General features: G+C 44.1%; 1 protein-coding gene across 6 annotated transcripts in view; it reads left to right on the top strand.

Moving 5' to 3' along the window:
* Positions 1–24,735, top strand: part of spag9a (sperm associated antigen 9a) — a 115,207-nt gene that overhangs the window by 63,711 nt on the left and 26,761 nt on the right. For all 6 annotated transcript variants that reach the window (XM_047037362.1, XM_047037365.1, XM_047037363.1 and 3 more), the window contains 6 exons: positions 3,735–3,791; positions 4,530–4,697; positions 8,815–8,944; positions 15,054–15,146; positions 16,136–16,291; positions 16,399–16,585. In XM_047037362.1, coding sequence (XP_046893318.1) covers positions 3,735–3,791; positions 4,530–4,697; positions 8,815–8,944; positions 15,054–15,146; positions 16,136–16,291; positions 16,399–16,585 — 791 coding nt within the window. The remainder of the gene's footprint in view (positions 1–3,734; positions 3,792–4,529; positions 4,698–8,814; positions 8,945–15,053; positions 15,147–16,135; positions 16,292–16,398; positions 16,586–24,735) is intronic.

A 24,735-nucleotide genomic window follows, 5' to 3' on the forward strand; every position in this document is an offset into this window, starting at 1 on the left:
TTTTTGGGCACTGGGACCAGGCAGGATGTTTTCCAGAGCACTGGCACTCTCTGAAGGTGTCGGCTCAGGTTGAAGAGGTGCTGGACAACTCCACAGAGCTGGCTGGAGCATCCCTTCAGCACACGAGGGCTGATGCGGTCAGGTCCTGCAGATTTCCTCTGTTTGAGCCTCTCCAGCTCTCTCCTCACCTGGCTGGCTGTGAAGTGGAGTCCAGACTGGGGGGTGAGGGGGGGAGGTGGGGGGTTGTTGTTCGGAGAAGCAGAGGAGACAGTGTAGAGTCCGCTGGGGGTGGGGGAGTTGGAGTTGAACCTATTGAAGAAAGAGTTCATCTCGTTCGCACGTCCCTCATCCCCCGCCGCTCCCCCACCTCTCCTGGAAGCCGGTGATCTCCTTCATCCCACTCCAGACGTCCCTGGTGTTATTGTCTTCCAGTTTGTGCTCCAGTTTTCTCCTGAAGTTGTCTTTGCTCTCCCTGATGCTGCGTTTGAGCTCCCTTTGTACACGTTTGAGCTCTGCACTGTCCCGTGATCTAAAGGCCCTCTTCTTCTCGTTCAGAAGGGCCTTCAGGTCGCTGGTTACCCACGGCTTGTTATTTGGGTAACAGCGAACCTCTTTAGTGGGGATGGTGTTGTCAATGCAGAACCCAATGTACTCAGAGACACAGTCAGTCATGCCATCAATGTCCTCACCATGTGGCTTATACAGAGCAGCCCAGTCTGTGGCCTCCAGGGCCCCACGCAGTGTTTCCATGGCCTCAGGAGACCATTTCCTCACAGTCCTCACAGTGACTGGGTGCTGCTGAACCACAGTTTTGTATGATGGTGAGAGCAGGACAAGGTTGTGGTCTGACCTGCCCAGTAGTGGCAGGGCAGTGCAACTGTATGCATCCTTCACATTTGCATACAGCAGGTCCAAAGTCTTATTTTCACGTGTTGCACATTTGACAAACTGGAAGAAGGTTGGGAGTGTGGATGAGAGGGAGGCATGATTAAAGATGATGAAGGCCCCGGGGTTTTGTGTCTGTAATCCTGCAGTCACAGTGTGGATGACGTCACACGCTGCTTCCGCGTTCCCGGATGGAGGAATGTAAACAGTGATGGCGAAAACACTGGTAAACTCCCTCTGCAAATAATATGGACGAAGTCCGACGGCGACGAGCTCGATGCCCGGGCTGCAGACACGCTGTTTAACCGTGACCTGCCCGGGGTGACACCACCGGTTGTTTACGAGCACGGCGAGACCCCCTCCTTTTTTCTTGCCCCTCGCGGTGGTGTCTCTGTCGGCTCGGACCGTCTGGAAGCCGGTGATGGTGACGTTGGAGTCCGGTATCTGTTCGTGCAGCCACGTTTCTGTAAGACACACAACACTGGACTCCCTGTACTCCCGCTGGGTCCGGATGAGCGCTTCCAGTTCGTCCACTTTTTTCGCCAGGGATCTCACGTTACCAGTGATGACTGCAGGGATGAAGGGCTTAAACTTTCTCTTCTCCATCCTCAGTTTAATCCCCGCTCTGCAGCCTCGCGTCTCCTCTTCAGCTCCTCCGGGATGGTGGGTCTCTCTCCGGCCAAGAGGGCTGTGTGCCTCAGGGCCATCAGCTGTTCGCGGGTGTAAACAAAGCCGGCATGTGTAGCCGGCATGCTCCCAGTGATCCGAAGAGACCGAAGTGCAGTTAAAAGTTGTAAAAAGTGTAAAAATCTGTAGTAAAAGCACCTCGTCCTTGTGCGGTACGACGATGCTTAGAGCAGTGCAAAGATAAATAGAAAAACAAACAGCAAACCTAATAAAAACACAATGAACCGACAGTAGAACCAGCTGCTACCTATGATACGTTAACCGTATCAAACGCTGCAGAAAGGTCCAGCAGAACGATGACGGATGACCTCGAAGCCGCTCTAGCAGACTGGAGGGCAGTGCTGACTGAAAGGAGGGCAGTCTCTGTTGAGTGGCCGCTCTTGAAGCCCGATTTGTTGGGGTCAAGCAGGTTGTTCTGAGAGAGAAAGTTAGGCAGTTGGTTAGACACAGCACGTTCAATTTTTTAAATAAAGAAGGGTAACAGTGATACCGGTCTGTAGTTCTGGAGGACTGCAGGGTTAAGGGAGGGTTTTTTGAGTAGCGGGGTAACTCTGGCCTGTTTGAAAGCAGAGGGGAAGGTGCCAGAGGTAAGAGAGGAGTTTAGGACATGGATCAGAAAGGTTATGATGGAGGGGGAGATGGTTTGAAAGAGAGGGGAGGGGATAGGATCAAGGGGGCAGGAGGTGGGGCGATGAGAGAGAATGTCAGAGACTCGGACAGGGGAGAGAAAGAGTTTAGACAGTTAGTTGGGTCAGTCATGGAGGGTGAGGGGGTAGGAAAGGATAGCCTGACGTTGTCATACTCATAATTCTAGTCAGAATATGAGTCTGAGAACTCTCCGTTGGGCTTTGACTACGGGGCCTGTTTCAAACGAGCCTGGAAAACAAATGCCTCTTCGCTCAATTGGATAGATCTACAACCAATCAGAGCAACAGAGTATGTGACGTATGTCAAGCGCCTCATAGTTGTTGTGAAACAGAACTAAACTGAGGGGCAGCTAAATCTTTACTGACTAAACTGCAAGCAGACTTGAACTATGCTTGAAGAATGAATACAAATGATTTTTGCCTGTGTTGTAAAATTAATTTAAGGGTAGGGGGAGTACTTGTTCACACGGTCAACCTTTTTGAGCTAAACAATAAAGGGCAATGCGTATACGAACAAGTTCTCCGTTTAGGATTACAACTCCACAAAAGAAAAGGAGAAACCACAATGGCCACTGGGTTTTCATTGTGTCCCATCTTCTTCGCGACCATCGGGCCAGCTGATAAATTAAACTTTTACCGAATCCCGTAGGAAGGACTGCAAAAACATATTTTCCATCGACAAATGCCTTGATTGCGTCTCTCTGTTCCTCTTTCAAAATTAATGCGCTGTCGATGTCTTCTAAAACAGACTCGATGGCAGAATCATAACATCCCAGATCTCCAGCGGTAGCCATGTTTGTTCAAAACAAATTCAACTTAAGCGCTATTTTGTGTCGTGGGTGATTACGTTACTGTTGATCATCTGTCCATCATCGTATAAAGCCCGCCCTGGCAATTTCATTGGTTCGCCCAGATTCTGGTTTTCTGTAGTTGGTCCCCAATACGAGACCCTCCAGACCCAACTTCCCGACCAAATTTTTTTGTGGCGGGGAGAAGTTGGGCTGGCAGCCAGGCTAAGGAAAGGAGGGTTTAGGGAACCGACTGCTAATGTCTGAGACTTTTTTTCTCAAAGTAGAAGGAGAAGTCGTCTGTGGGCCACTCATCGGTGGGCGATTAAAGAACAATTAAGCATGCTTTGATAGGATCAGTTAGCATCACATAATGGTCACCAGCCGATGCCAGGTGACTGTAGCTTTTAAACCTAGACCTAGAATCTACAACGCCCCCAATTACTGTCAAACTAAAGAATACCCTGAGTACCCTGAAACCGAAAATGACTCACTGGCTAGCTACTCCTTGACCAGTTTAAACTGGTTATCTAACTGCTGACCCTTCAGCTCTACCTAAGAGACTAAGTTTTAGCTAAACTCAATATTATACTACAGCCTTGATCACTCGCAGTCAATGCGGCGGTCTCGATGTTCACTTCAGCAGGACGCTGTACGCTCTCGGGTCTCATTTGGAGACTTGGGTCTCCAAATGAACGTTGATGTTATGTCTTGATTCTCTCTCCAGGGCCTCGAGAGAGAACCCAGCTCTGACCGAGAAGAAGAAATCCAGCATCTGGCAGTTGTAAGCAATCATAAATGCACATCACCTCTTTTTAACAATGCAAAGAAAGATCATGTTTGAATCATTTATAGCTGTTTTTCTGTGCAGCTCTTTCTCCTTGATGTTCACATTCAGTTTGTAAGGGAGGCATTGACGTCAACCCCAGCGGGTGATAAAAATCTACTGTACAACCATAATCCAAGTGGCTCAAATATCTTTCCTTTCTTTTTGGGTATGCTGTTGAATATGCAGCATTAGGTAAAAGTTTCACAGACCCGTAACCACCCCTGTTTTCCCCCCAGTGTTATGGTTAAAAGTTCCCCCACCCCCCAACATAGACTAGTCCTGTTTTTGTCCTTTACCCCTGTCCTTCATGCATCCCTTTCACAAATCAATACATTTATGATCCCCGCCCTGGGCCATCTGTGTCTTCCTCCCTGCCCTGTTGCCTTTGATGTTTGTCCTGCCATCTGCTCCAGTATTGTTTTAGAGAGTTTTCAGGGCTAAATACACTCATTGGAGACAGGTCACAGGTTCTAGTGGTCCATATATGTACATAGGGATATAGAGGGTACTGTGGAGGGTGGGGTTTTGCTCTGTCAATCAATATCCCCACAACTCCCAGCATGCTTCCCACTTCTGTGCTATGCCTGTAATGGTGGTGGTGGGTGATGATTGGTCACCCCTGGTCTCCCTCTCCCCTCTTCCTGCATCCCTATTGGTGTATTCTCCCTACCCCTCCCCCACCCTCCCTTGTAGCTTCAGTCGCCTCTTCAGCCCCTCATCCTCCAGCAGCGCGGCGGGGAAGAAGGCAGAGCCCCAGGCCAACATGAAGTACAACGCTCCAGGCGGTATGGTGAAGAGGAGCAGCACCTTTTCTCAATTCCCCACCGAGAAGTCCAAGACCTTTGACTTCCTCAATGAGGAGTGAGTAACTGCTTCTGTTCTAGGAATATTGGCTGCACCCCCATCCTCCACATGCTAAGTATCTATCACACAACTTATTATTATTTAGATTTAGGTTTTTCTCCATTGCTTTGGCTCAATTCTTGAAACAGAAATTACATTCTCAAAGCTCCAAGTGCATTTAGCAAAATAGCCTATATGGTTCAGCACAACTACATAGATCACCTTCAAAAGGTCATATCTCACCCATAACAGTTAACTCATGCTTCAAAACCAAATAATTTTCTCATATAAAGTCAGTGCCCCCAAAATGAAAAGTTCCTTCTTGATTGCTTTGGCTCATCTCTCGAGAAAAAATAGGACATTCTCAAACCTTTAAATACATTTGGCAAAATAACCCAGATGGTTCAGCAAAACACCATGGAACACCTGCAAAGGGTCATCTCTTTCCTAAAACAGACAACTTATCAGTCAAAACTAAATCCTTTTCTCATCCAAATAATCAGTGCCCCCAAAATGAAAAGTCCCTTTGGCATTGTGTAAACACTGCATGTCAAAATGTTTAGATGTTTTGTCAGTATGGCAGTGGCCCTTAGAAATATCCCTCGTGCACTGTGCTACAGTTACTGTAGTAGATGTTTTCTTTCCAGAATACAATGTGTCTCAATCTACATTTACATTTATTCATTTAGCAGATGCTTTTATCCAAAGCGACTTCCAAGAGAGCTTTACAAGAGTGCATAGGTCGCCAAAACATGAAGCATACATTGTGAAAAACCATTAAAAAAATACAGTAAGTGCCAAAGAGAAGAACCATAAGAGCATGTAGCCAAACAAGTTAAAACTAAAAAACATGAACCTCAAAAGTGTAAGAGTGTACCTGTAGAAAAGCAAGCAACAATACTGTAATGTATGCTTCATGTTTTGGCTAACTACAATGTTTTTGGGGCTATCTCGTTGTTTAGGATCATTGACCTATGCACTTTTGTAAAGCTCTCTCTTGGAAGTCGCTTTGGATAAAAGCGTCTGCTAAATAAATACATGTAAAATGTAAATGTGTATTAAACAGAAAAAAGATTACAGTAATTCAAGAGTAGCCTACAAGGTTTCACATCACATATTGCACTTACACTGCCATGGAAATTGTTACTGTAATTGCCATACATCATGGTTACAGTAAAAGGAAATGTGTACAGCACAATATACTTTCATACAATAAGCACATCAAAACTAACATTATGTATAACCTACACTAGTAGTATGAGTAACCACAGTAAGTTTCAGGCAAGTGACACTTTCCTAGTCAGAGTTAGCAGGGGGAGCATTACAGTAAGCCCGGCATGAAATGCACCTCCTCTATTGTCTGTTTTGTATATCCCAGCATCAAATGATTCCTATTGTACACTGAGGGGACTAGAATGATTAACCACAGTACTTTTCAGGCATGTGACCCCTTCCTAGTCAGAGTTGCAGAGGGTGCATTTCATGGCAAGAAGGAAACACATACAGTAAGAAAGTAAAGCAAAGCTGGAGTTTCAATAGTTGTCGTCCTCACTCTCCTGCTCATCCTCCTGTCTGTCTGGCCTCAGATTTCATTGACATCACATCTGATGTTCTCCCTTGCGATGCAACGGGAAGAATCGTTGTGCATGCCTCAACAATCCCCTCAACTGATCTGCTGTGACATCATCACAAGCAGTATCCATTGTCTGGAGCAGGGAGCTCTGGTTTTGAGCCCAATGCTCATAAACCCTTCACCTCCATGCAGAAAAAACTCCTGGATAGGACTAAGGAAAGGGGAGTCAGGTGATATGAGCACCATCAGCATTCTTGGATGGGCAGTGAACCCTGATGAGTGGGCGACGGTGGAAGCTTACATTGTCGCACACAATGACAAATGTAAAAAAGTGAGGCCCTACCAAGCCCTTCTCATGTAGAGGGATAAGATCGGAGTGCAGGCGGTCCAAGGACACCAGGAGTGTCTGGGTATTGTATGGGCCAAGACTGGGAATGTGGGTGACTACACCATTCTCTGAAATGGCAGCACAAACAGTGATGTTTCCCCCGAGCTGGCCTGGGACAAGCTCTATATATGTGATGGAAGCATTTATACTGCTGCATAGCTCCTGTCAGCAAACAAAATTTACTGTGTGATTGGTGATCGGATGTGTCTCCTTGTTTAGTAAAGTTCTAGTTGCACCTGACAATGACTGTAAGCAGATGATCCAAGAGATCCATATTACAGTATATACCATGATGTTTTTCATGGTATTATGTGCCTAAAGATTTTGACAGTGGAGTGAACTATTGTGCAGGAGATGATGTACACAAGGAAATTATGCCAATATGTTTTGCAGAGAACAACCACTTGACTGAGAAACAACAGTCAGTTTAGACCAGCAAGATATTTTCAATTGATAGTTGGCCTAATTGAAGGCAATTATACTTAACCATTTCAAAGATGTGCTAAATAATTTGAAATGTGTGCAAACTGTAGGCAATTGCACTTGTCATTTACAAGGATGTGCTAATACAATTGCAATGTGATTAAAGGAATGAAAAATTCCAATCTGTTGTGAACAAGTGCCCAGCTGTTTGGAGGTTTGCACATGTTATTTTGAGAATGTCATTTCTGTTTCGTAAAATGAGCCAAAGCAATGGAGAAAAACTGTAATACTTTTACATTTATTGTAGACTAAATTATCTTTTGAATAGATAGTCATCCTGTATCAAGCCAAGTCGATATGATTTTAGCTCCAGTGAACAAGATATTATTTTTTTGAAAGTAAAAAAATTCCCCTTGTTAGGGCCCAAGCAGCGAAGCTGCGAGGCACCTATTGTTAGTTTTTCTATTATTAGGGGCCAAGCAGCGAAGTTGGCTTGCACTCTAGCGCCACCAACGGGTCAAAGTTGGACTTGTGTTTACACACGTAACTTTTGAACCGTATGTTCCATTTTCAAAAATGAGGTACCATTCCCTGGAAATGAGGTACCATTTCCTGGATCAAACCGAGTTCAATGCACACCATGGCGTCAATTTCCGGTTATATAGATTTTCCGCTATTTCCGGTTTTATCAAAAACCTCTAAAAAAGCCTACTCCTCCTACACATTTTGTCAAATCTTCTTCAAAATTACCAGATACGCTCTTAAGACTAAGCCTCACAAAAGTTATGGTAGAAAATATTGATCTTCACAACCGTTTGTCCGTGACAGCCAATCAAATTCAGCAGAAAAGCCACCAAACAGGAAGTGAAGTCATATCTCAGCAGTTCTTTGAGGCAGTGACACCAAAGTTGGTACGCCTACTCGGAACTTTATTCTAAGGATGTCCTCCAAAAATGGTGTCATGTGACTAAAAGGGGGCGTGGCCGGAAGCATAAACTTGTTTTGGCTAATAACTGTTTAAGTGTTTACCTTAATAAAGTAATTTCTTTGTCTGTTGATGTCTTGTGAGATATCAAGCTTGGCCATCGAAAATATTTCATAACAACCGAATGGACGCGGCCGCCATTTTGGATTTAATGGAAAAGTGTAAAAACCTTTTGCACGCCCCAAATTTTGTCTAATGTTTACTAAATTTGGCACTGATGTTCAGACCAAGCTTCATAAAGGTGACGGATGTATTTTCCATTTTCAAAACCGTTTGTTGGGTAGAGCTGATCAAAAGGCGGCGGTGAAGCCGCAAAAGACACGTGAGAGCATAACTCAGCAAAATGTGTCCAATCATCACCAAACTTGGGTTCTTTCGTTCCCATGAGGAGCAGAGGAGGCCTGTGGTGTTATACCAGAAAAAAAAAAAAATTTGAACACTCAGTACTTATGAACGCAAACAGATATTTCAACTAAACTTGGTGTGTTGCATGAGTGCAACAGGTTGCTGTGACTTAATTGTTGCACAAGTGCTATGGAGGCCTTGTCCTGCTCTGGACTGCTTGGCCCCTCCATTGCTGCTTGCAGCTATATTTATTATTGCGATCGCAAACTCAGCTTTTTCCCATTATTATTGAAAGTTATTGGAAAATCGTTTTCAAAATATATTTTGATGAAGTGGGAAAATCTTTTTATTTGGGTTAATAGCACTTTAAAAGGATTCTCCTCCCTATGATCGACTTGGGTTGTTTTTGTCCTCCGACCAGGATGGACCTCTGCAGCTCTCCCTCTCGCAAGGAGCAGAAGAGGGCCCAGTACCGCCAGGTCAGAGTCCACATGCAGAAGGAGGATGGCCGGGTCCAGGCCCACGGCTGGAGTCTGCCCAGCAAGTACAAGGTGAGAGGGATGAAGCGAGAGGATGGAGGAGGAGACGGATGGGGAGGAGAAGGATGGGGAGGAGACGGATGGGGAGATGGATTGCAGTGTTTCCTCACAAAGTGCCAACCCTTACCCTATATTTCGGAGCAGGTTAATGTAACAGTCTCATAGCCAATTAATAATTGATGTAACAACTTATTGTAAATGGTCAGTAGCCTAGCCTATCGTTTAAGGGGCCACTCGGAAGCATGTACACTGTCTGCTTCATTTGATCTTGATAGGCTAAGCATTCTGTAGCTAATAATAACAATATAACCACTATTTATTAATTAAAACTACGTCAGCATAATAATGCACCTAAAATACAAACGTGAGCAAGGGCAGCAATCGCTATCGATTTGACATGTGCAATTTCGCTAGCAAGGAAAGAATAGCCTACAAACAACAAAAATCACCAGTTAACTTAATTTAAATGAGCAAGAATTATAGACTAATACAATAACAGGCTTAAATTAACTGACAACATAAGTTATAGGACTTAGCTCTACAGTTCTCAAGGAAGCACACACGCAATCTGAACTGCGCTGTGAAGCGCGTGTCCGTGCTATCCTCCGATATGCTTTCTAACTATCACTGCTGAAAGACGTCTTAAAATTTTGTACAGCCCTATTTCTGATACCAAGGCGGCAGAAATTTAGCCAGGCGGGCCGCCACTGAAAAATCAGCATAGCGGAAACACTGGATGGGGAGGAGAGGGATGGAGGAGGAGAGAGGGATGGGGAGGAGAGAGGGATGGGGAGGAGAGGGGATGGGGAGGAGAGGGGATGGGGAGGAGAGGTGTGGAGGAGAGAAGAATGGGGGAGGAGGGGTAATGGAGAGAGATGGGAAGGAGAGAGGTGGGGTGGAAAGAGATGTCGGACGAGAGGTATGGAGGAGAGAAGAATGGGGGAGGAGGGGTAATGGAGAGGGATGGGGGTCAGAGAAGGGGAGTAGAGGTATGGAGAAGAGAGGAATGGGAGAGGAAGGCTAACTGAGAAGTATGCAGAGAAGAGAGATGGGAGGAGAGGGATGGAGGAGGAGAGAGGGATAGGGAGGAGGGCTAACGCAGACGGAAAACAACCAATTGAACGAGTTTATCTTAAAATATAGGCCACAAAGCATAAAACCAAAGAGCTCTATTGATTGCACGATTTTGTAAGAGAAATAAACGTCAATTAGAGGTCACAATGAGAACATCACATATTTGAGTAAGAGACATTTAGCATAAAGCAGTTTATGCTGACATTTTAGGACAGGCGCTCGCATTAGATATGGCGAGATATAACTAAACGAAACCAGACTTTGTACGTTAGGACTGATAAGAGAGGGTTTTCTGGGGATCAGGGCAAACTGACATACACTGTTTTAGAGAGAGCTGAAGTTACCCACACAGGCGAGGGTTGAATGTACGAATGATGGGACTTCCTATCAACTGTATAAAGCTTGCTGGAAATCATGTTTAGGGAGGTTAAGGCAGGAGGACTCAGTATAGTATTTACTTGATACTTTATTCACACGGTCCAACACATCGTTGTAACAATTGATTTGGCATGATGGGTATGCTTGCATCGGCTCCCTGCCGCACCCAACGGAGACACCGTCTCGACCTCCGAGCAGAGAGCAGCGACGCATTCCCCCTACAACAGAAAACACAGAACCAAGGGTGGAGGCCGGGGAGGCGGAGGCAGCAGATTAACAGAAGCAACCTGTGTCGCACTATTAATTAAAGCAGAGTGCAGCGATATCCTGATGAAATAACCCGCCCTGCTAAGAAGGTGTGCCCCTACTGAGTGATGACGCGCTGCCAGTGACGCGCTGCCAGTGACGCTATGTCTCGCGTCCCCCTGCATGAACCAGCTCCGCTTGTTCAGGCAGGAGGACTAAGTATAGTATTTACTTGATACTTTATTCACACGGTACAACACATTGTTGTAACAATTGATTTGGCATTATGGTTCTGCTTGCATCGGCTCCCTGCCGCACCCAACGGAGACACTGTCTCGACCTCCGAGCAGAGAGCAGCGACGCATTCCCCCAACACAAAACCGCATGCCAGACGAGACAATGCATGAGACTACTGTGTGTATGTGGTGCCCCTGTTGTGCTAGAATTCAACTAGCTGAGCGTCGTGTAAGCCATACATACCCTCAGCATCGTATCAGAGCAGACTGTGCCCCTGCTGCATCTATAGTGAATTAATTAAAATCGAATGAACGCGATTACTGACTGAGGCATGGCCTCGACATCCCAACTGAGGCACGGCCTCGACTACGCAACTGATGCACGGCCTCGACTACGCAACTGAGGCACGGCCTCGACATCCCAACTGAGGCACGGCCTCGACATCCCAACTGAGGCACGGCCTCGACATCCCAACTTTCGATGGTGACTATCACCTGTCGCTCCACATGCTGCTGCATACCCGCGCCCGGCCAGCCACCAGACGAAAATTCCTTATTGCCTATTCCCTATTCGAAAACCAGCAGCCGCCACTGCCTCAGATATCTACTGGTAGCTGTGCCATCGATTAAAAGGAAACGCAGACCAATCACGGCCAACAGATACCCCTGCCGGATCCTTGCTAGCCCAAGCGACACGTCGGGCTCCTGGGAAGACATTTGCAGTAAGCACTCACTAGTGACATTGAGCAGACATTAACCCAACCATAGTTTGATCTGGTTTTAGGATAAAACCCTCGCATTGCATTACATTCATTCATGTAGCAGACTTTTATCCAAAGCGACTTCCAAGAGAGCTTTAGTGCTAGGTCAATACCATACAACGAGACATCCCCAAAACAAACGACGCACAGGCCGAGGGCACAGCCCAGTAGAACAGGGGAAACACCCGCACCAGAACACGCCAACTTACCGAGCCAAGCAATGCGCGGCTAACTACACCGGATCCAACACGGACCAGGCCAGAGTCAATGACCATATCCATACAGGTTAGATCCTGCGAAAACGCTGTGCACTCGCAGAACAGACATACCCCACGTTTACCGCCGAATCACGGCCACATTTCCACTTTAGACCAAGTGGTCCCAAAGATTCAGCCCCACACAGCGGAATCCGCCAAATAACGACCTCACCCGAAGACACAATCTGTTCCGCCAGGAACCAGATCGATCGGACACAGCGTTAGACACAAACACAGCAGATTAACAGAAGCAACCTGTGTCGCACTATTAATTAAAGCAGAGTGCAGCGATATTCTGATTAAATAGCCCGCCCTGCTAAGAAGGTGTGCCCCTACTGAGTGATGACGCGCTGCCAGTGACGCGCTGCCAGTGACGCGCTGCCAGTGACGCGCTGCTAATGAGGCGCTATGTCTTGCGTCCCCCTGCATGAACCAGCTCCGCTTGTTTCTCTCAGATGCCTAGAGACCTAGTGACTGTATCCCTGTTTGAGTGACAATAAAATAACTTTGCATCTGATCTTGGACTCAGCCTCTCCGAGCCTTTTTGCAGCCCGAGCTTCAGAGTAAGCTAGCCACCACAACGTGTAACGGAGAGGGATGCAGAGAAGAGAGATGGGGAGGAAAGGGATGAAAGAGGAGAGATAGATGGGAAGAAGAGAGAAGGGGGAGGAGAGGGATGAAGGGATAGAGAAGGATGGGGAGGAGGGGTAACGGAAAGGAAAGGGTTGGAGAGGAGGAAAAAGATGGGGAGGAGAGAGGATTGGAGGGGAGGAATGGAGGAGTAGGGTTGCAAAGAGGTGGAATATTTCCGTAAACTTTCCATGGGAATTTAAGATGGGACATTTTTGAAACTTCACAGGAATTAAAGGGAAGTCATTGGATGTAGTCTATGGGCTCAAATGCAGTATTGTTGCTTCATTAGTCCTGCTTTAGTGTGCAGGATTCTATAAATTATCTGTGCATTATCTGTGAGCAAGGTGTAGGTTGAGCTGGTGTCAATAATGGTTTTTCATTTCCATGGGCCTACTGTGAGAGGCACCACTAACTGATGGGGAGATGGGGTAGGTGTTTGGTGGGTATGGACAGAGGGTTTGGATTGGAGTATTGTATGGGTTAGAGCAGGGGTGTCAAACTCATTTTCACCGAGGGCCACATCAGCATTATGGTTGCCCTCATAGAGCATACGGTGTAACAATGTTTACAATGTAAAAATATTGTTTTAGTTGTAGCTTTTGTGTCATATTCTGCTGCGATTGCAGTCCGCCTTTTAATTTCTTAGACAATCTGCTGTTTTTTCTTGGAGGCTAAATTTGGCATATTAATATCTGTGTTTGGTGTCAAAATGCCGAGGGAGATTGTACTCTTTAACGACCGACATCGCCTCATAAGCACATTTGTGTTGTGAGTCATAATACAAAATCCATACCGTTTTTTCACCTTGAAGCATGTTTGCTTTCCCAACTTTCTTGAAACTGCCTTCCATCCAGTGCCGGATGCAGCTTGCTTTGACTGGGGGTGCAGCGAACATTTCTAGGGGTATCATGATTACGGAAAGGAATTGTATTATTTTTTATATTGTTGAGACTGCTTATTGATCCGAGTGTTAATCAGGCGTCGAGCCAGACGTTGTAAACATTCGGGGATTACCGCAGGTTTGATGTGTTGCTAGATAGGGACTTCCACAGTTAATGCAATCGTGCATAGCGCGTGAGCAAAATAGCTTTTTGAGCTTTATGTAAAATAAACATTGCCGTTTTTCAACCTTGTCAAGTGAAGGGGATGTCGTTATCATTTCTGGCTCCAAATTGTCGACAGGGGAAGCAAAAACATGCATCTAGCTTGGCTGAGTATTTTAACGAAGTTAGAGAGCGATACCAACTTGGGTTGAATGCCCGAGGACCTTGGCTGAAAATGCGCATGGGTTACGTTTGCAGAACCGGCTGCATTGGAGTGCTGTCTTTCAAACCATGCTCGCCTTCACCCTTTGCAAACTTTGCGTTAAACACTGATGTGTAAATACACTGCTTTCTAGAGACGGGATGTTGTCACTTTGCTATAACATAATCGAAATGCATTGTGAGAGGTCAAGGTCAATGCACGCTGTAAAGCAGCGTATACTTATTTTAATACACCATTTAAGCTCCTGCGGGCTTTTGTTTTCTGTTTCTGCTCATAATGGTGTAGGGTCTCTCTATCCTTCTCCATCTATTGCCCAGCCTGACCAAAGGATCAACCATAGTGACTCTTTTTCTCTCAGTTGGCTGGCCAGTTTGTGATTTATGATTTTAAGTATGAGTTTGATAACCTCTTCTTCACTGATGTCAGGCTTTCATTTCCAACACAGAGAGTGGTAACTGTAAGCAAAGTCACGGATGCTCTCCTTATCCCCCTGAACCCAGTTGCGCACTCTATCAGCCAGTTAATCAGCATAGTCCTCTTACAAGAACCCTGCCCGGAACTTGGTCTCAAAATCCGTCCAAGTGATGGTGCCGAGTCGTGCTACATCCCACCAGTCCCGCGCTGTCCCATGTAGGACATTCCTCAGAGTGGCTAGGCGTTCCCCATCACTAACACGGTTGAAGGGGTCCGCACTGTCGAACGTAAATAATTCAAGTATGATGGGCATAGAGCCCATGGGGTGCCTTTGGTGAAGTGAGGAAGCAGCAGGATGGGTGTTACGGCCAGGTGAGTAAGAAGAAACGTTATCTCTACACCAGACAGGAACGGAGAAACAAACTCCTCCCTGTTACCTGCATCATGTGTCTACAAGTATAACCAGAAATCACTGCTTCAAGTCAGCCTGCTGCAGCCGGCTGTCAGCGCAGCAGGCTCTGCATGAAGTCGAACACAAGTAAGATAATGGAGGAATGCACAGTGCATGCAGGGTGTGTGGCTTCTATAACCCTGCAGTAAGTAGTGTGCTGTGTGCATGTGATTAAGGATTGCAGTGTATAACAACAACTTAATAGGCATTAAATATGGTGGTTTTAACCAAGATTATGCTGCTAGATGGGTTTTTAACTACATTTAAGTTCCCTGTTATAGGCTAACTTTCCAGTTTATTCCCGTTAATTCCCATATTCTCGTTAATTCCAATGGAAAGTCACCCCAGGAGGGATTAAGTGTTTGTCCTGTAGAATAATGTTGGATGTTCTTCCTGTTCTCACAGGTGGCTAATGGTGGTCAAACAGAGAACAAGATGAAGAACCTGCCTGTCCCGATTTACCTGAGGCCTCTGGACCAGAAAGATGCTTCTATGAAGGTGAACACACTAACACAACTCTGTAGGGGGTTTAATATTGGCCAAACAACCAAAACAAATTCCCCTATGTTTGAAGGAAGATGGAAAATTGAACAGTGTATTATCAAAGACCAAATAATGCCAATACCAATAGAATTAGTTATTTGACTATATGGGTTAAATAAGAGCAAGAATGGTGAAAGTAAAGTTAAATGAAAATGTAATTGAAAACATTGTCAAATGTAAAACATTGCAAATGAATTAAATCAATTAATAAACATGTTACAAAATGAAGGCTTTAAAGATCCCATAAAGTGGAATTGAAAATGGGGTTTAGGTTCATCACACCACAGAAGAATGTGTTGTTTATTACCCATCCAAATAAAAATAAATAAAAAAACTCTGACAAGTATGTTACATTTTGCTTTGAAATTGTGAGAAAATCAGCAGTCTTCTCTTCTTGAGACTGGGGGGGCGCGTCTCCTGAAGGAGCTGAAGCTCCGCCCCCTTGAGTAACTCCACATTTCAGTGCAACAGTTTTTGTGCATTGCACATGCTTTCAGGAACTCATTTCACATGTAATGTACTGAGAAGCAAATCATGGAATTTGCTTTACAGGATCTTTAAGTCTTACCTACTTTACTTTGATTATTGCAAACCAGAGAGGAACCAAGAGGTGAGAAAGGAGTAGGATAAGCCAGAGCTGAGGAGATGAAGAATCCACAAAACAATGCTTCACAATTCCTTTTATACCCAAGAACAAACCAATCACACCACATATTGACCCTTACTTATCAACATATGACTAACAATGCTACAGTAAGTTAGGCAATGAGATGTGAGAGCCATCAAGTAGAGACTCCATCCAGCAACTCCATATTTTAGCATATGAGTGGTGGGGGCAGGGTGACACCCAGCCTTACAACTCTAAACATAAAATAGATTTGTAAAATAGAAGCACAATATCAATTGATGGTGTTTGTAATATTTAACTCTTCTCTCTTCTTCAGCTGTGGTGTGCTGCAGGTGTGAACCTGTCAGGGGGCTGGACCAGAGAGGGTGGGGCCATGTTGGGGGCCAGTGAAGTCTCAGGGGTGGAGCTTGAGGTAACCAAACAGAAGAAGGGCTCTCAGAACAGCCTGGACCAATTGGAGCAGGAGAACAAGGTAAGGAGGTAGTAAAGTGGCCAATCATAGGGTCCACTATAAACACTCCATACTCCAAACAAGGTGCTGCATTCAAAGACTTGGTGCTCAGGATCTCCTCTCCTCAGAACCAAGAAAAGGAGGAGCCGGAGAAGGAGCAGCGTTTTCATGATCAGGTGTCCAGCAGAGTATGGATCTGCACCAGCACTCACTCCTCCACCAAAGTCATGGTAATGGATGCCAACCATCCCTCTGACCTTCTGGACAGCTTCTATGCCTGCAACTCTCACGTCCTCTGCATCACCAGTGTACCAGGTCTGTGTGTGTGTGTGTGAGAAAAAGAGACATTGATACACAGGGCTCTAGACTGCAAATAAACGGTCACCAATTTGAGACTGCAAGTATTTTCTTAACTACTTGCACAACAACCTGCAAATTAGACTTTTTTTTTTCTTACTCGCACATGTGCAACCTGCAAGTTAGACTTTGTTTTTTCTTGTTGAAAAATTAGAAGGGAGCTTATGTAGAGAGATTTCTCAAAATTATTCGTAAATGCAAGTATTATGATCCACAAATGTTCCGCGATTTACAAATGTATTATGCCACAAAAACAAAATTCTTAATCGTGATTTGTAAGTTTGCATTTACATAAATGTGCTATGATTTGTACACATAGATGTCTATTCATAAATATATCGTTTGTAATTTCTTAAAATACAAAACATTTCGTGTGTGAATTTCTCAATGTCTGCCCCTTGTAAATCTACAATCTGCATTTGTGGATCACCCAATACACGTGTTCAATCCTTCTTCCAATTATGTAATTTTGAGAAATTCACATACATCCACACACAAATAACTCTTGATTCACACACGTAAGCCCCCCTTTCGACAGTGACATCCGGTACGGGGGAGTGTTGTTCACTGCATTGATGGCTGTGTAGTGCATTCAGGGATTTGGCTCCGTTAGGGTGCTATCTAGCTATGGCTGGACAAGAAGGATCGCTTGCTGATGGTGTGTCTTCGACAGTAAGTAAAAATCACTTGAAATTGCCTTACGTGCTTAACAGTGAGATAGCAAGCCAGCTAGCTAATAAAATGTGTAACTTTGCCAAGAAAAGTGATTGTAACTGCTCATAAAAACATTACCTTACTACTTTGGTTCTTGCTAATTAGTTATTAGTGAAAGTTACAAATTGTCTTAGCAGCTGGCTTGCTATCTCACTGTTAAGCAAGTAAGGCAATTTTAAAGGATTTTTACTTACTCTCGAAGACACACCATCAGCAGGCGACAGGTCTGGACTGGGACTCTGAAATGCAGATCGGCCCACGACCGTGTATTATTATTATTTATTTATTTTTGCATTATGCCGCGGCCGCTTGGGTTCGGGAAATCTCCCAACCCCCCTGACGACCAGTCAGACCCTGGCAGGCAATCCTTCTTGTCCAGCCAAAGCTAGATGATATCGCCCTAATGGAGCGAAATCCCTGAATACACATCCATCAATGCAGAGAACAACACTTCCCCCTACTGGATGTCACTGTCAAAAGGTGGGGGGGCTTACATGCGTGACTCAAGAGCTATTTGTGTGTGGATCGCAAAAGAGCAAAAAGAACAGGTGCGTTCAACATTGACTGCGGCTGCATGAAACGACCGGCAAGAGTTGCCGCTTGTAGTCGGGGAGGAGTTAAAAATGCCTCCTTAAAGTCGGACATTACTGCTTCTCGTGGTTTGCTGTGTTGACGTTGTCATGAAATCAATCGCCTCAGCTCAATTAAACGTAGTCTTTCCGTTAGTGAAGAGGCGGACTGAAACCCTTTCTTCAACAATTATTTAATCAATTAAACAGTTTGGTCTGGATTTGTTATTGGCGAAACTGAATGTGTCAGAATGAATAAAAAACGCTTCAAAGTTGTCGTGTGTGAGTTTGGCCAATCGTGTAATAGCTGTGTCGTCATTAGAACCCGTGCAATTGCTCTTAAGAAAATGCGCTCGGTTACACAGCCGAATCAATCTCACGGTACTTTGATGGATACGTCACAGTGACCTAGCCTCGGCGCCATCTCAAGTTGGACAAGAAGTCTAACCAGAATTCACTGCTTCAAATCAGCCGGCGCTGCATGAAGTCAAACGCACCTGTGCTCAAATTTACGTAATTGGAAGAAGGATTGAACGCGTGTATTGAGCGATCCACAAATGCAGATTCAACACTTGTTGTTGTGACAGACCATGAGAAATGTTTAGTATTTTAAGGAATTACAAACTATATATTTACGAATAGACATCAATGTGTACAAATCATAGCACATTTATGTAAATGCCAACTTACAAATCACGATTAAGGATTTTGTTTTTGTGGATCGCAAAACACATTTGTAAATCGTGGAACATTTGTGGATTATGGTACTTGCATTTACGAATAATTTTTAGACATATCTCCCTCCATACAAACAGGTCTGCCAGAGTTGGCCAACGTTTGTGAGGGGGGAGGGTAACATCATCCCCACTTGTGTGTCTCGCAAAGGGAGTGATTGGCGGCTAATATTAAATCTAAAATCGGCATGAAAGTTAAAAATCTATCAATGTAGTTTATTGGTTATGTAACGTTGGATAGAACGGTGGACTGTTCACTGTATCAGCTCACAGCAGGCACATACTACTGTGCAATTAGCGAGTATTTTGTAGAGAAATGAACACCACAACAGTAATTTACACTTGCACAAGTGCTTCTGTATGGAGTTGGAAAGACAGGATGTCGGCAAACTTCTCCCTTTTGGCACACAGCTTTGTGCATTGTTTATTCAAGTAGGCCTACAAAGATGATACTTTTTGAACATAAAACTTAGCTAACTACCCACAACATAGCCCAGACCTCAAAGGTGCAGTGTCCACTTGAGCCTGTCCAGTGAATTACGCACAAGTAGTCTGTTACACTCCCAAAAGATCTGATACAGCAGAACAGTCCCTGTCCCACCAACACTGAGTCTTGGGGGGAAACCAATGCCTTGTGTTGAGTCAGCCAAGAGCCTTGGTTTTATCCTGGACAGGCAACTGACTTTTAACGACCAAGTGGACTCCATGGTTACGAAGGCATCTAGAAGACCACACGATCTACGGCTTCTTACAAAACAGGGCACTAGTGTTGCTGATCTGATGCAAGTATACATTACTCTTGTAAGACCTCTGCTTGAGTATGGACATGTACTACTGGTGGGCTGTAGTAAAGAACATGAAAGGACCTTCGAAAGAGTACAACGGAGGGCACTCAGGATTGTCTCACCGGGGGGTAGACGCAGCGTACCACCTCTACCAACCCTGAAGGAAAGACGGGAGACGGCAGCTGTGAAATTGCTGAAAAACATGCTTGAGGAAAGCCACCCTCTGCATAACCTCGTTCCACCAACTAGGACTAGGGCCACAGGGCGGACTCTAAGAAATAACTCAGAACTCACCATCCCAACAGCCCATACAAAAAGACTCAGCAATTAATTCCTCCATCAGGCTATCCGTCTTTACAATGAGTCAAATGGCTGAGGACATATCAGTATTATCTATGTCAGTGGTTCTCAATCCTGGTCCTCGGGACCCCCTGCCCTGCATATTTTAGATATTTCCCTGCTCCAACACACCTGATTCAAATAAATGGGCTTGATAACGACCCATTAATTTGAATCAGGTGTGTTGGAGGAGGGAAACATCTAAAACATGCAAGGCAGGGGGTCCCAAGGACCAGGATTGAGAACCACTGATCTATGTGATATTCTTGTGACTTAATGGTTGGTACTTGCATGTGTATATTATTTTTGTATTAAATCCGCCCATATCTATGTACTTGTGAATTTAGTTATCACTGTTAGATTTTAATATGTACTGTAGTAATCCATGTAAAATCAACAAAATTCAGTGGTACATGCTCGATACATTGTGCACTGCGAGTTGATTCTCAATCAAATTTAATTGAAAAGTATTTATAGGTTGCACAAATTACATTTCGAGAGCATATGTGATCAAAATTGATACAATTTTGAGCCTTAAAAAAATGAGAAATCAAATATGAGTAAGTACTTTTTATTTGTGGAGTACATAATATTTTCTTTTATAAGAAATTGGCCTCCATGTGGTCATTTTATATGAACTGTGAACTGTCCAGTCTTATTAATCCCTGCGTTGTCTTTTGTGATGAGATGTTGCAATTCGGGTTGGTCTGTCCTCTTTATGGTACTGTTCTGTTCAGAGGTAAAATCAAAACAGTCTGCATCATACACGGTTTTCTGTCAGCTCTCCGTCCTGCATGTAACAGCCAGAGCGCACAAGCACAACGACAGCATTCTGTCCTAATACAACAATACATGGCATCAATATGGTAATATACAAAGAGCATACCCAACAAAACACACAGAACCCACAGCAATTAACATGAAACAATCCAAAACGCTAAAAATCCACATACCTGTTCAGAGGTAAAATAAAAAGTCTGCATCATACACGGTTTTCTGTCAGCTCTAAACAAAACAAGCGAAACACACACTGTTAACCTTTGCTAGCACAGTTGGAAATGCAACTAATTTATCAGTCGTATATCTAAGTAAATACATATGTAGCCAGTTTAAGTACCAAATAAAAATGCTAATGCACATGACATTTAATTATCTGTATTTGCTCAGTGAAGTGTTTCCTTTCAGTTAGAATATACAAAGTAAATTCTCCGGAGCATTTTAGAAAAACCGCTCACCTCCATCCTGCATGTAAGAGCAAGAGGACAAGAGGCGTCACTCCGACGCTATTACAAAGTTGCACGCGTTTCACACGCTATCAAAATAAAAGTCCTTATCTAATTTGTCATAGCATAAATACCTCAAAATAGTGGACTCTTACAACACAAACTAAAATTGTGGTGAACATACATAACAAACAAATTTACCTCGGTTACATCTACCTCTCCTGAATGTCACAAAAATTGACCCACCGCCCCTGAAAGTCATCAAAATCAGATACAACTCACATCAAGTTCAACAGAAGCCCTAGATCTAACTCGGCACAAGATAATGAGAGAATGTCATTCTCTATTTCAGCTTTGGAAGCTATCCGCATAGCAGATTCAGGAGGAACTTAGGATGATCATGCCTCAGAACCCCAGTGATAGAAGAAGAATATGACGCCGAATACGCATACCAGACTTGCCCTTATACAATCTGTCTAGTAAATGACATTGATAATGAGGTTGAACCAAAAGAAATATTCAGCATAATAGCACCCTCAAACAAAACAAAGAGAGATTGAGAACGAATGCCAAACCCCTTGTTAATCCCTTTTCTAATAGGTTTTTGTACCATTGACTCAATAAGGCTCAATAAGGCGATTCACAGTCTTAACAACTCTACCTGCCCGTGTGCTAACAGGGCTGTGTGACTGCCCAGAATATCTTGGAACAGGAACTACAGTGCCCTCCAAAAGTATTGGAACAGTGAGGCGAATTCCTTTATTTTTGCTGTAGACTGAAAACATTTGGGCTTGACATCAAATAATGAACGTGAGACCAGAGATCAACGTTTCAGCTTTTATTTCCAGGTATTTACATCAGGATCTGATGCACAACTAAGAAAATATCACATTTTGTTTGAATCCACCCATTTGTCATGTGAGCAAAAGTATTGGAACAGATATACTTAAAACATATTTAAGTGAATAAGACTTAATATTTAGTTGCAAATCCTTTGCTTTCAATAACTGCAGCAAGTCTGTGACCCATTGACGTCACCAAACTTTTGCATTCTTCCTTTTTGATGCTTTCCCAGGCTTTCACTGCAGCCTCTTTCAGTTGTTGTTTGTTTTGTGGGGTTCCTCCCTTCAGTCTCCTCTTAAGCAGGTAAAATGCATGCTCTATAGGGTTTAAGTCTGGAGATTGACTTGGCCAGTCTAATACCTTCCATTTCTTGCCCCTGATGAACTCCTTTGTTGTTTTGGCAGTGTGTTTTGGGTCGTTATCTTGCTGCATGATGAAGGCTCTGCCAATCAGTTTGGTTGCATCTTTCCTTAAATTGGCAGACAAAATGTTTCTGTAGACTTCCGAGTTCATTTTGCTGCTGCCATCATGTGTTACATCCTCAATGAAGATTAATGAGCCCGTCCTAGAAGAAGCCATGCAAGCCCAAGCCATGACATTACCTCCACCGTGTTTCACAGATGAGCTTGTGTGTTGGGGATCATGAGCAGTTCCTTTCTTTCTCCAAACTTTAGCCTTTCCATCACTTTGGTAAAAGTTATTCTTTGTCTCATCAGTCCATAAAACTTTGTCCCAGAATTTTTGAGGTTCATCTCTGTACTTTTTGGCAAATTCCAGCCTGGCCTTCCTATTCTTCTTGCTAATGAGTGGTTTGCATCTTCTGGTGTAGCCCTTGTACTTTTGTTCATGAAGTCTTCTGCGAACAGTAGATAGTGATACCTTCACTCCTGCCATCTGGAGGTTGTTGCTGATCTCACTAACAGTTGTTTTAGGGTCTTTCTTTACAGCTCTCACAATGTTTCTGTCATCAACTGCTGATGTTTTCCTTGGTCTACCTGTTCGACGTCTGTTACTTAGTACACCAGTAGTTTTCTTCTTCTTCAGGACATTCCAAATGGTTGTACTGGCTATGGCCAATGTTTCTGCAATGGCTCTGATTGATTTTCCATCTTCTCTAAGACTCACAATTGCTTGTTTTTCACCCAAAGACAGTGCTCCGGTTTTCATGTTGTTTTCACCTCTGAATACAGTCTGCATAGACAAAACCTATCTTACCCAATCTGAACCTGAGTGTAGACATTCAGTGGTATTTATTGATTGAATAATGTATGTAATAGGACACACCTGGGCAACAAAACACACCTGTCAGTCATATGTTCCAATACTTTTGCTCACGTGACAAATGGGTGGGTTCGAACAAAAAGGTGATATTTTCTAATTTGTGCATCAGATCCTGATGTAAATACCTGGAAATAAAAGCTGAAACGTTGATCTCTGGTTTCACGTTCATCGTTTGATGTCAAGCCCAAATGTTTTCAGTCTACAGCAAAAATAAAGGAATTGGCCTCACTGTTCCAATACTTTTGGAGGGCACTGTATGTCAGTAGTGGAAAGGGTAGTGTCAGAGACAATGGGTGGAGAGTCCAAGACAGGGAACGGAGCAGCAGCAGGACCGACATTAGGATCGTATCCTGAGTCAAGCAGGGGGTCCTCACCAACTGTTTCCGGTTCCAACATAGAGGCTGTGTCGGTTACCGGAGCCTGGGAACCAGAGTGTAGCTCCCCATCCTCAGTTAGCAGGTCCATATCCTCCTCTTCCACACTATCAGACTGCCCTGAGCCATTGTTGGAATCAGCAACAGCATCGCTTTCCACAGCTAACAAGTCGGTGGGAAATGGCTGGAAGTTCACTTCCAACAGCAGGTTCCTGTGCACAACTTTGGCATTACCAGACACATCCTTTATCTTGTAAACATGGATGTCAGGATTTACAGCAACAACTGTGTACACCGGGGGCCCATTCTCCATACGTCGCTTATTACATCCGAGATCATAAGACACATCCAAGATGACATCATCTTGCTAATCATGATCTGGCTAATTCGGTTCTTCGAACACCCATGTTGTTTATAATTAGTATAACTGGATTGAGTTATGCGTTGGTCTAAAAGGGGTTATGTATCGATAGTAAAAACTGTTCAGCTGCTCACATAAGTCTATGGCTGCTCACCGTGGCCAAAAAGAGCACCCCGTTTTTTCCGCAACAGAGCCAACAGAGAAACAGCTTGCTTGAAGGTTACTTTCTAATCCAAGAAAGAGGGCTGGCAAAAGGTAGCAGACCAAATTAAATGTATAGTAGTGACCACGTTAGATGTTTTATTGCTTATTACAGCAAGCTAGGTTGTTTTTTAATTTTCATACTTTGTTTATAATCTTTAATGTCATATAATGTGGTTTCAACAAAAACACACCATGATGTAAAGGACACCCTCTCAAAAAAGCATAGGCTAGTAGCATATCACCCTCTGCTTAAGGATCTATCACGCAATGAGCAATTAATTCGGTTTCATGTTAAATTCTGCTTATTATTCTTGCACCTTCCACAACAGGTTGTTGTTGTAAAAATGGACAAGACATGTCTGTGACACCCTTCCTGTATCACCTCTGCTTATATAGTCGCAATCAAATCTTGTTTACATAAAATAAGCCTACTCCCGAGCAGGTTTAAGCTAAAGGACATGTTCTATTACAGTAAGTCCAGAATGAGCTTCGAAGAACCGAACAATCCTAGATAATGACAAAACATCAACAATCAAATTCAGCTAACTGAGTTAGTAACGTAAGGAGAACGGGCCCCTGGTCTTCCCACTTGTCAGCAAGCTTTTTCTTGCCCCACTCACCCTTATTTGCCACCAGCACCCGATCTCCAAGGCTGAGGTGAGTACCCTTGATCCGGTTATT

This window comes from Hypomesus transpacificus, chromosome 17, assembly GCF_021917145.1.
Source record: "Hypomesus transpacificus isolate Combined female chromosome 17, fHypTra1, whole genome shotgun sequence".
NCBI classification, from domain to species: Eukaryota; Metazoa; Chordata; class Actinopteri; order Osmeriformes; family Osmeridae; genus Hypomesus; species Hypomesus transpacificus.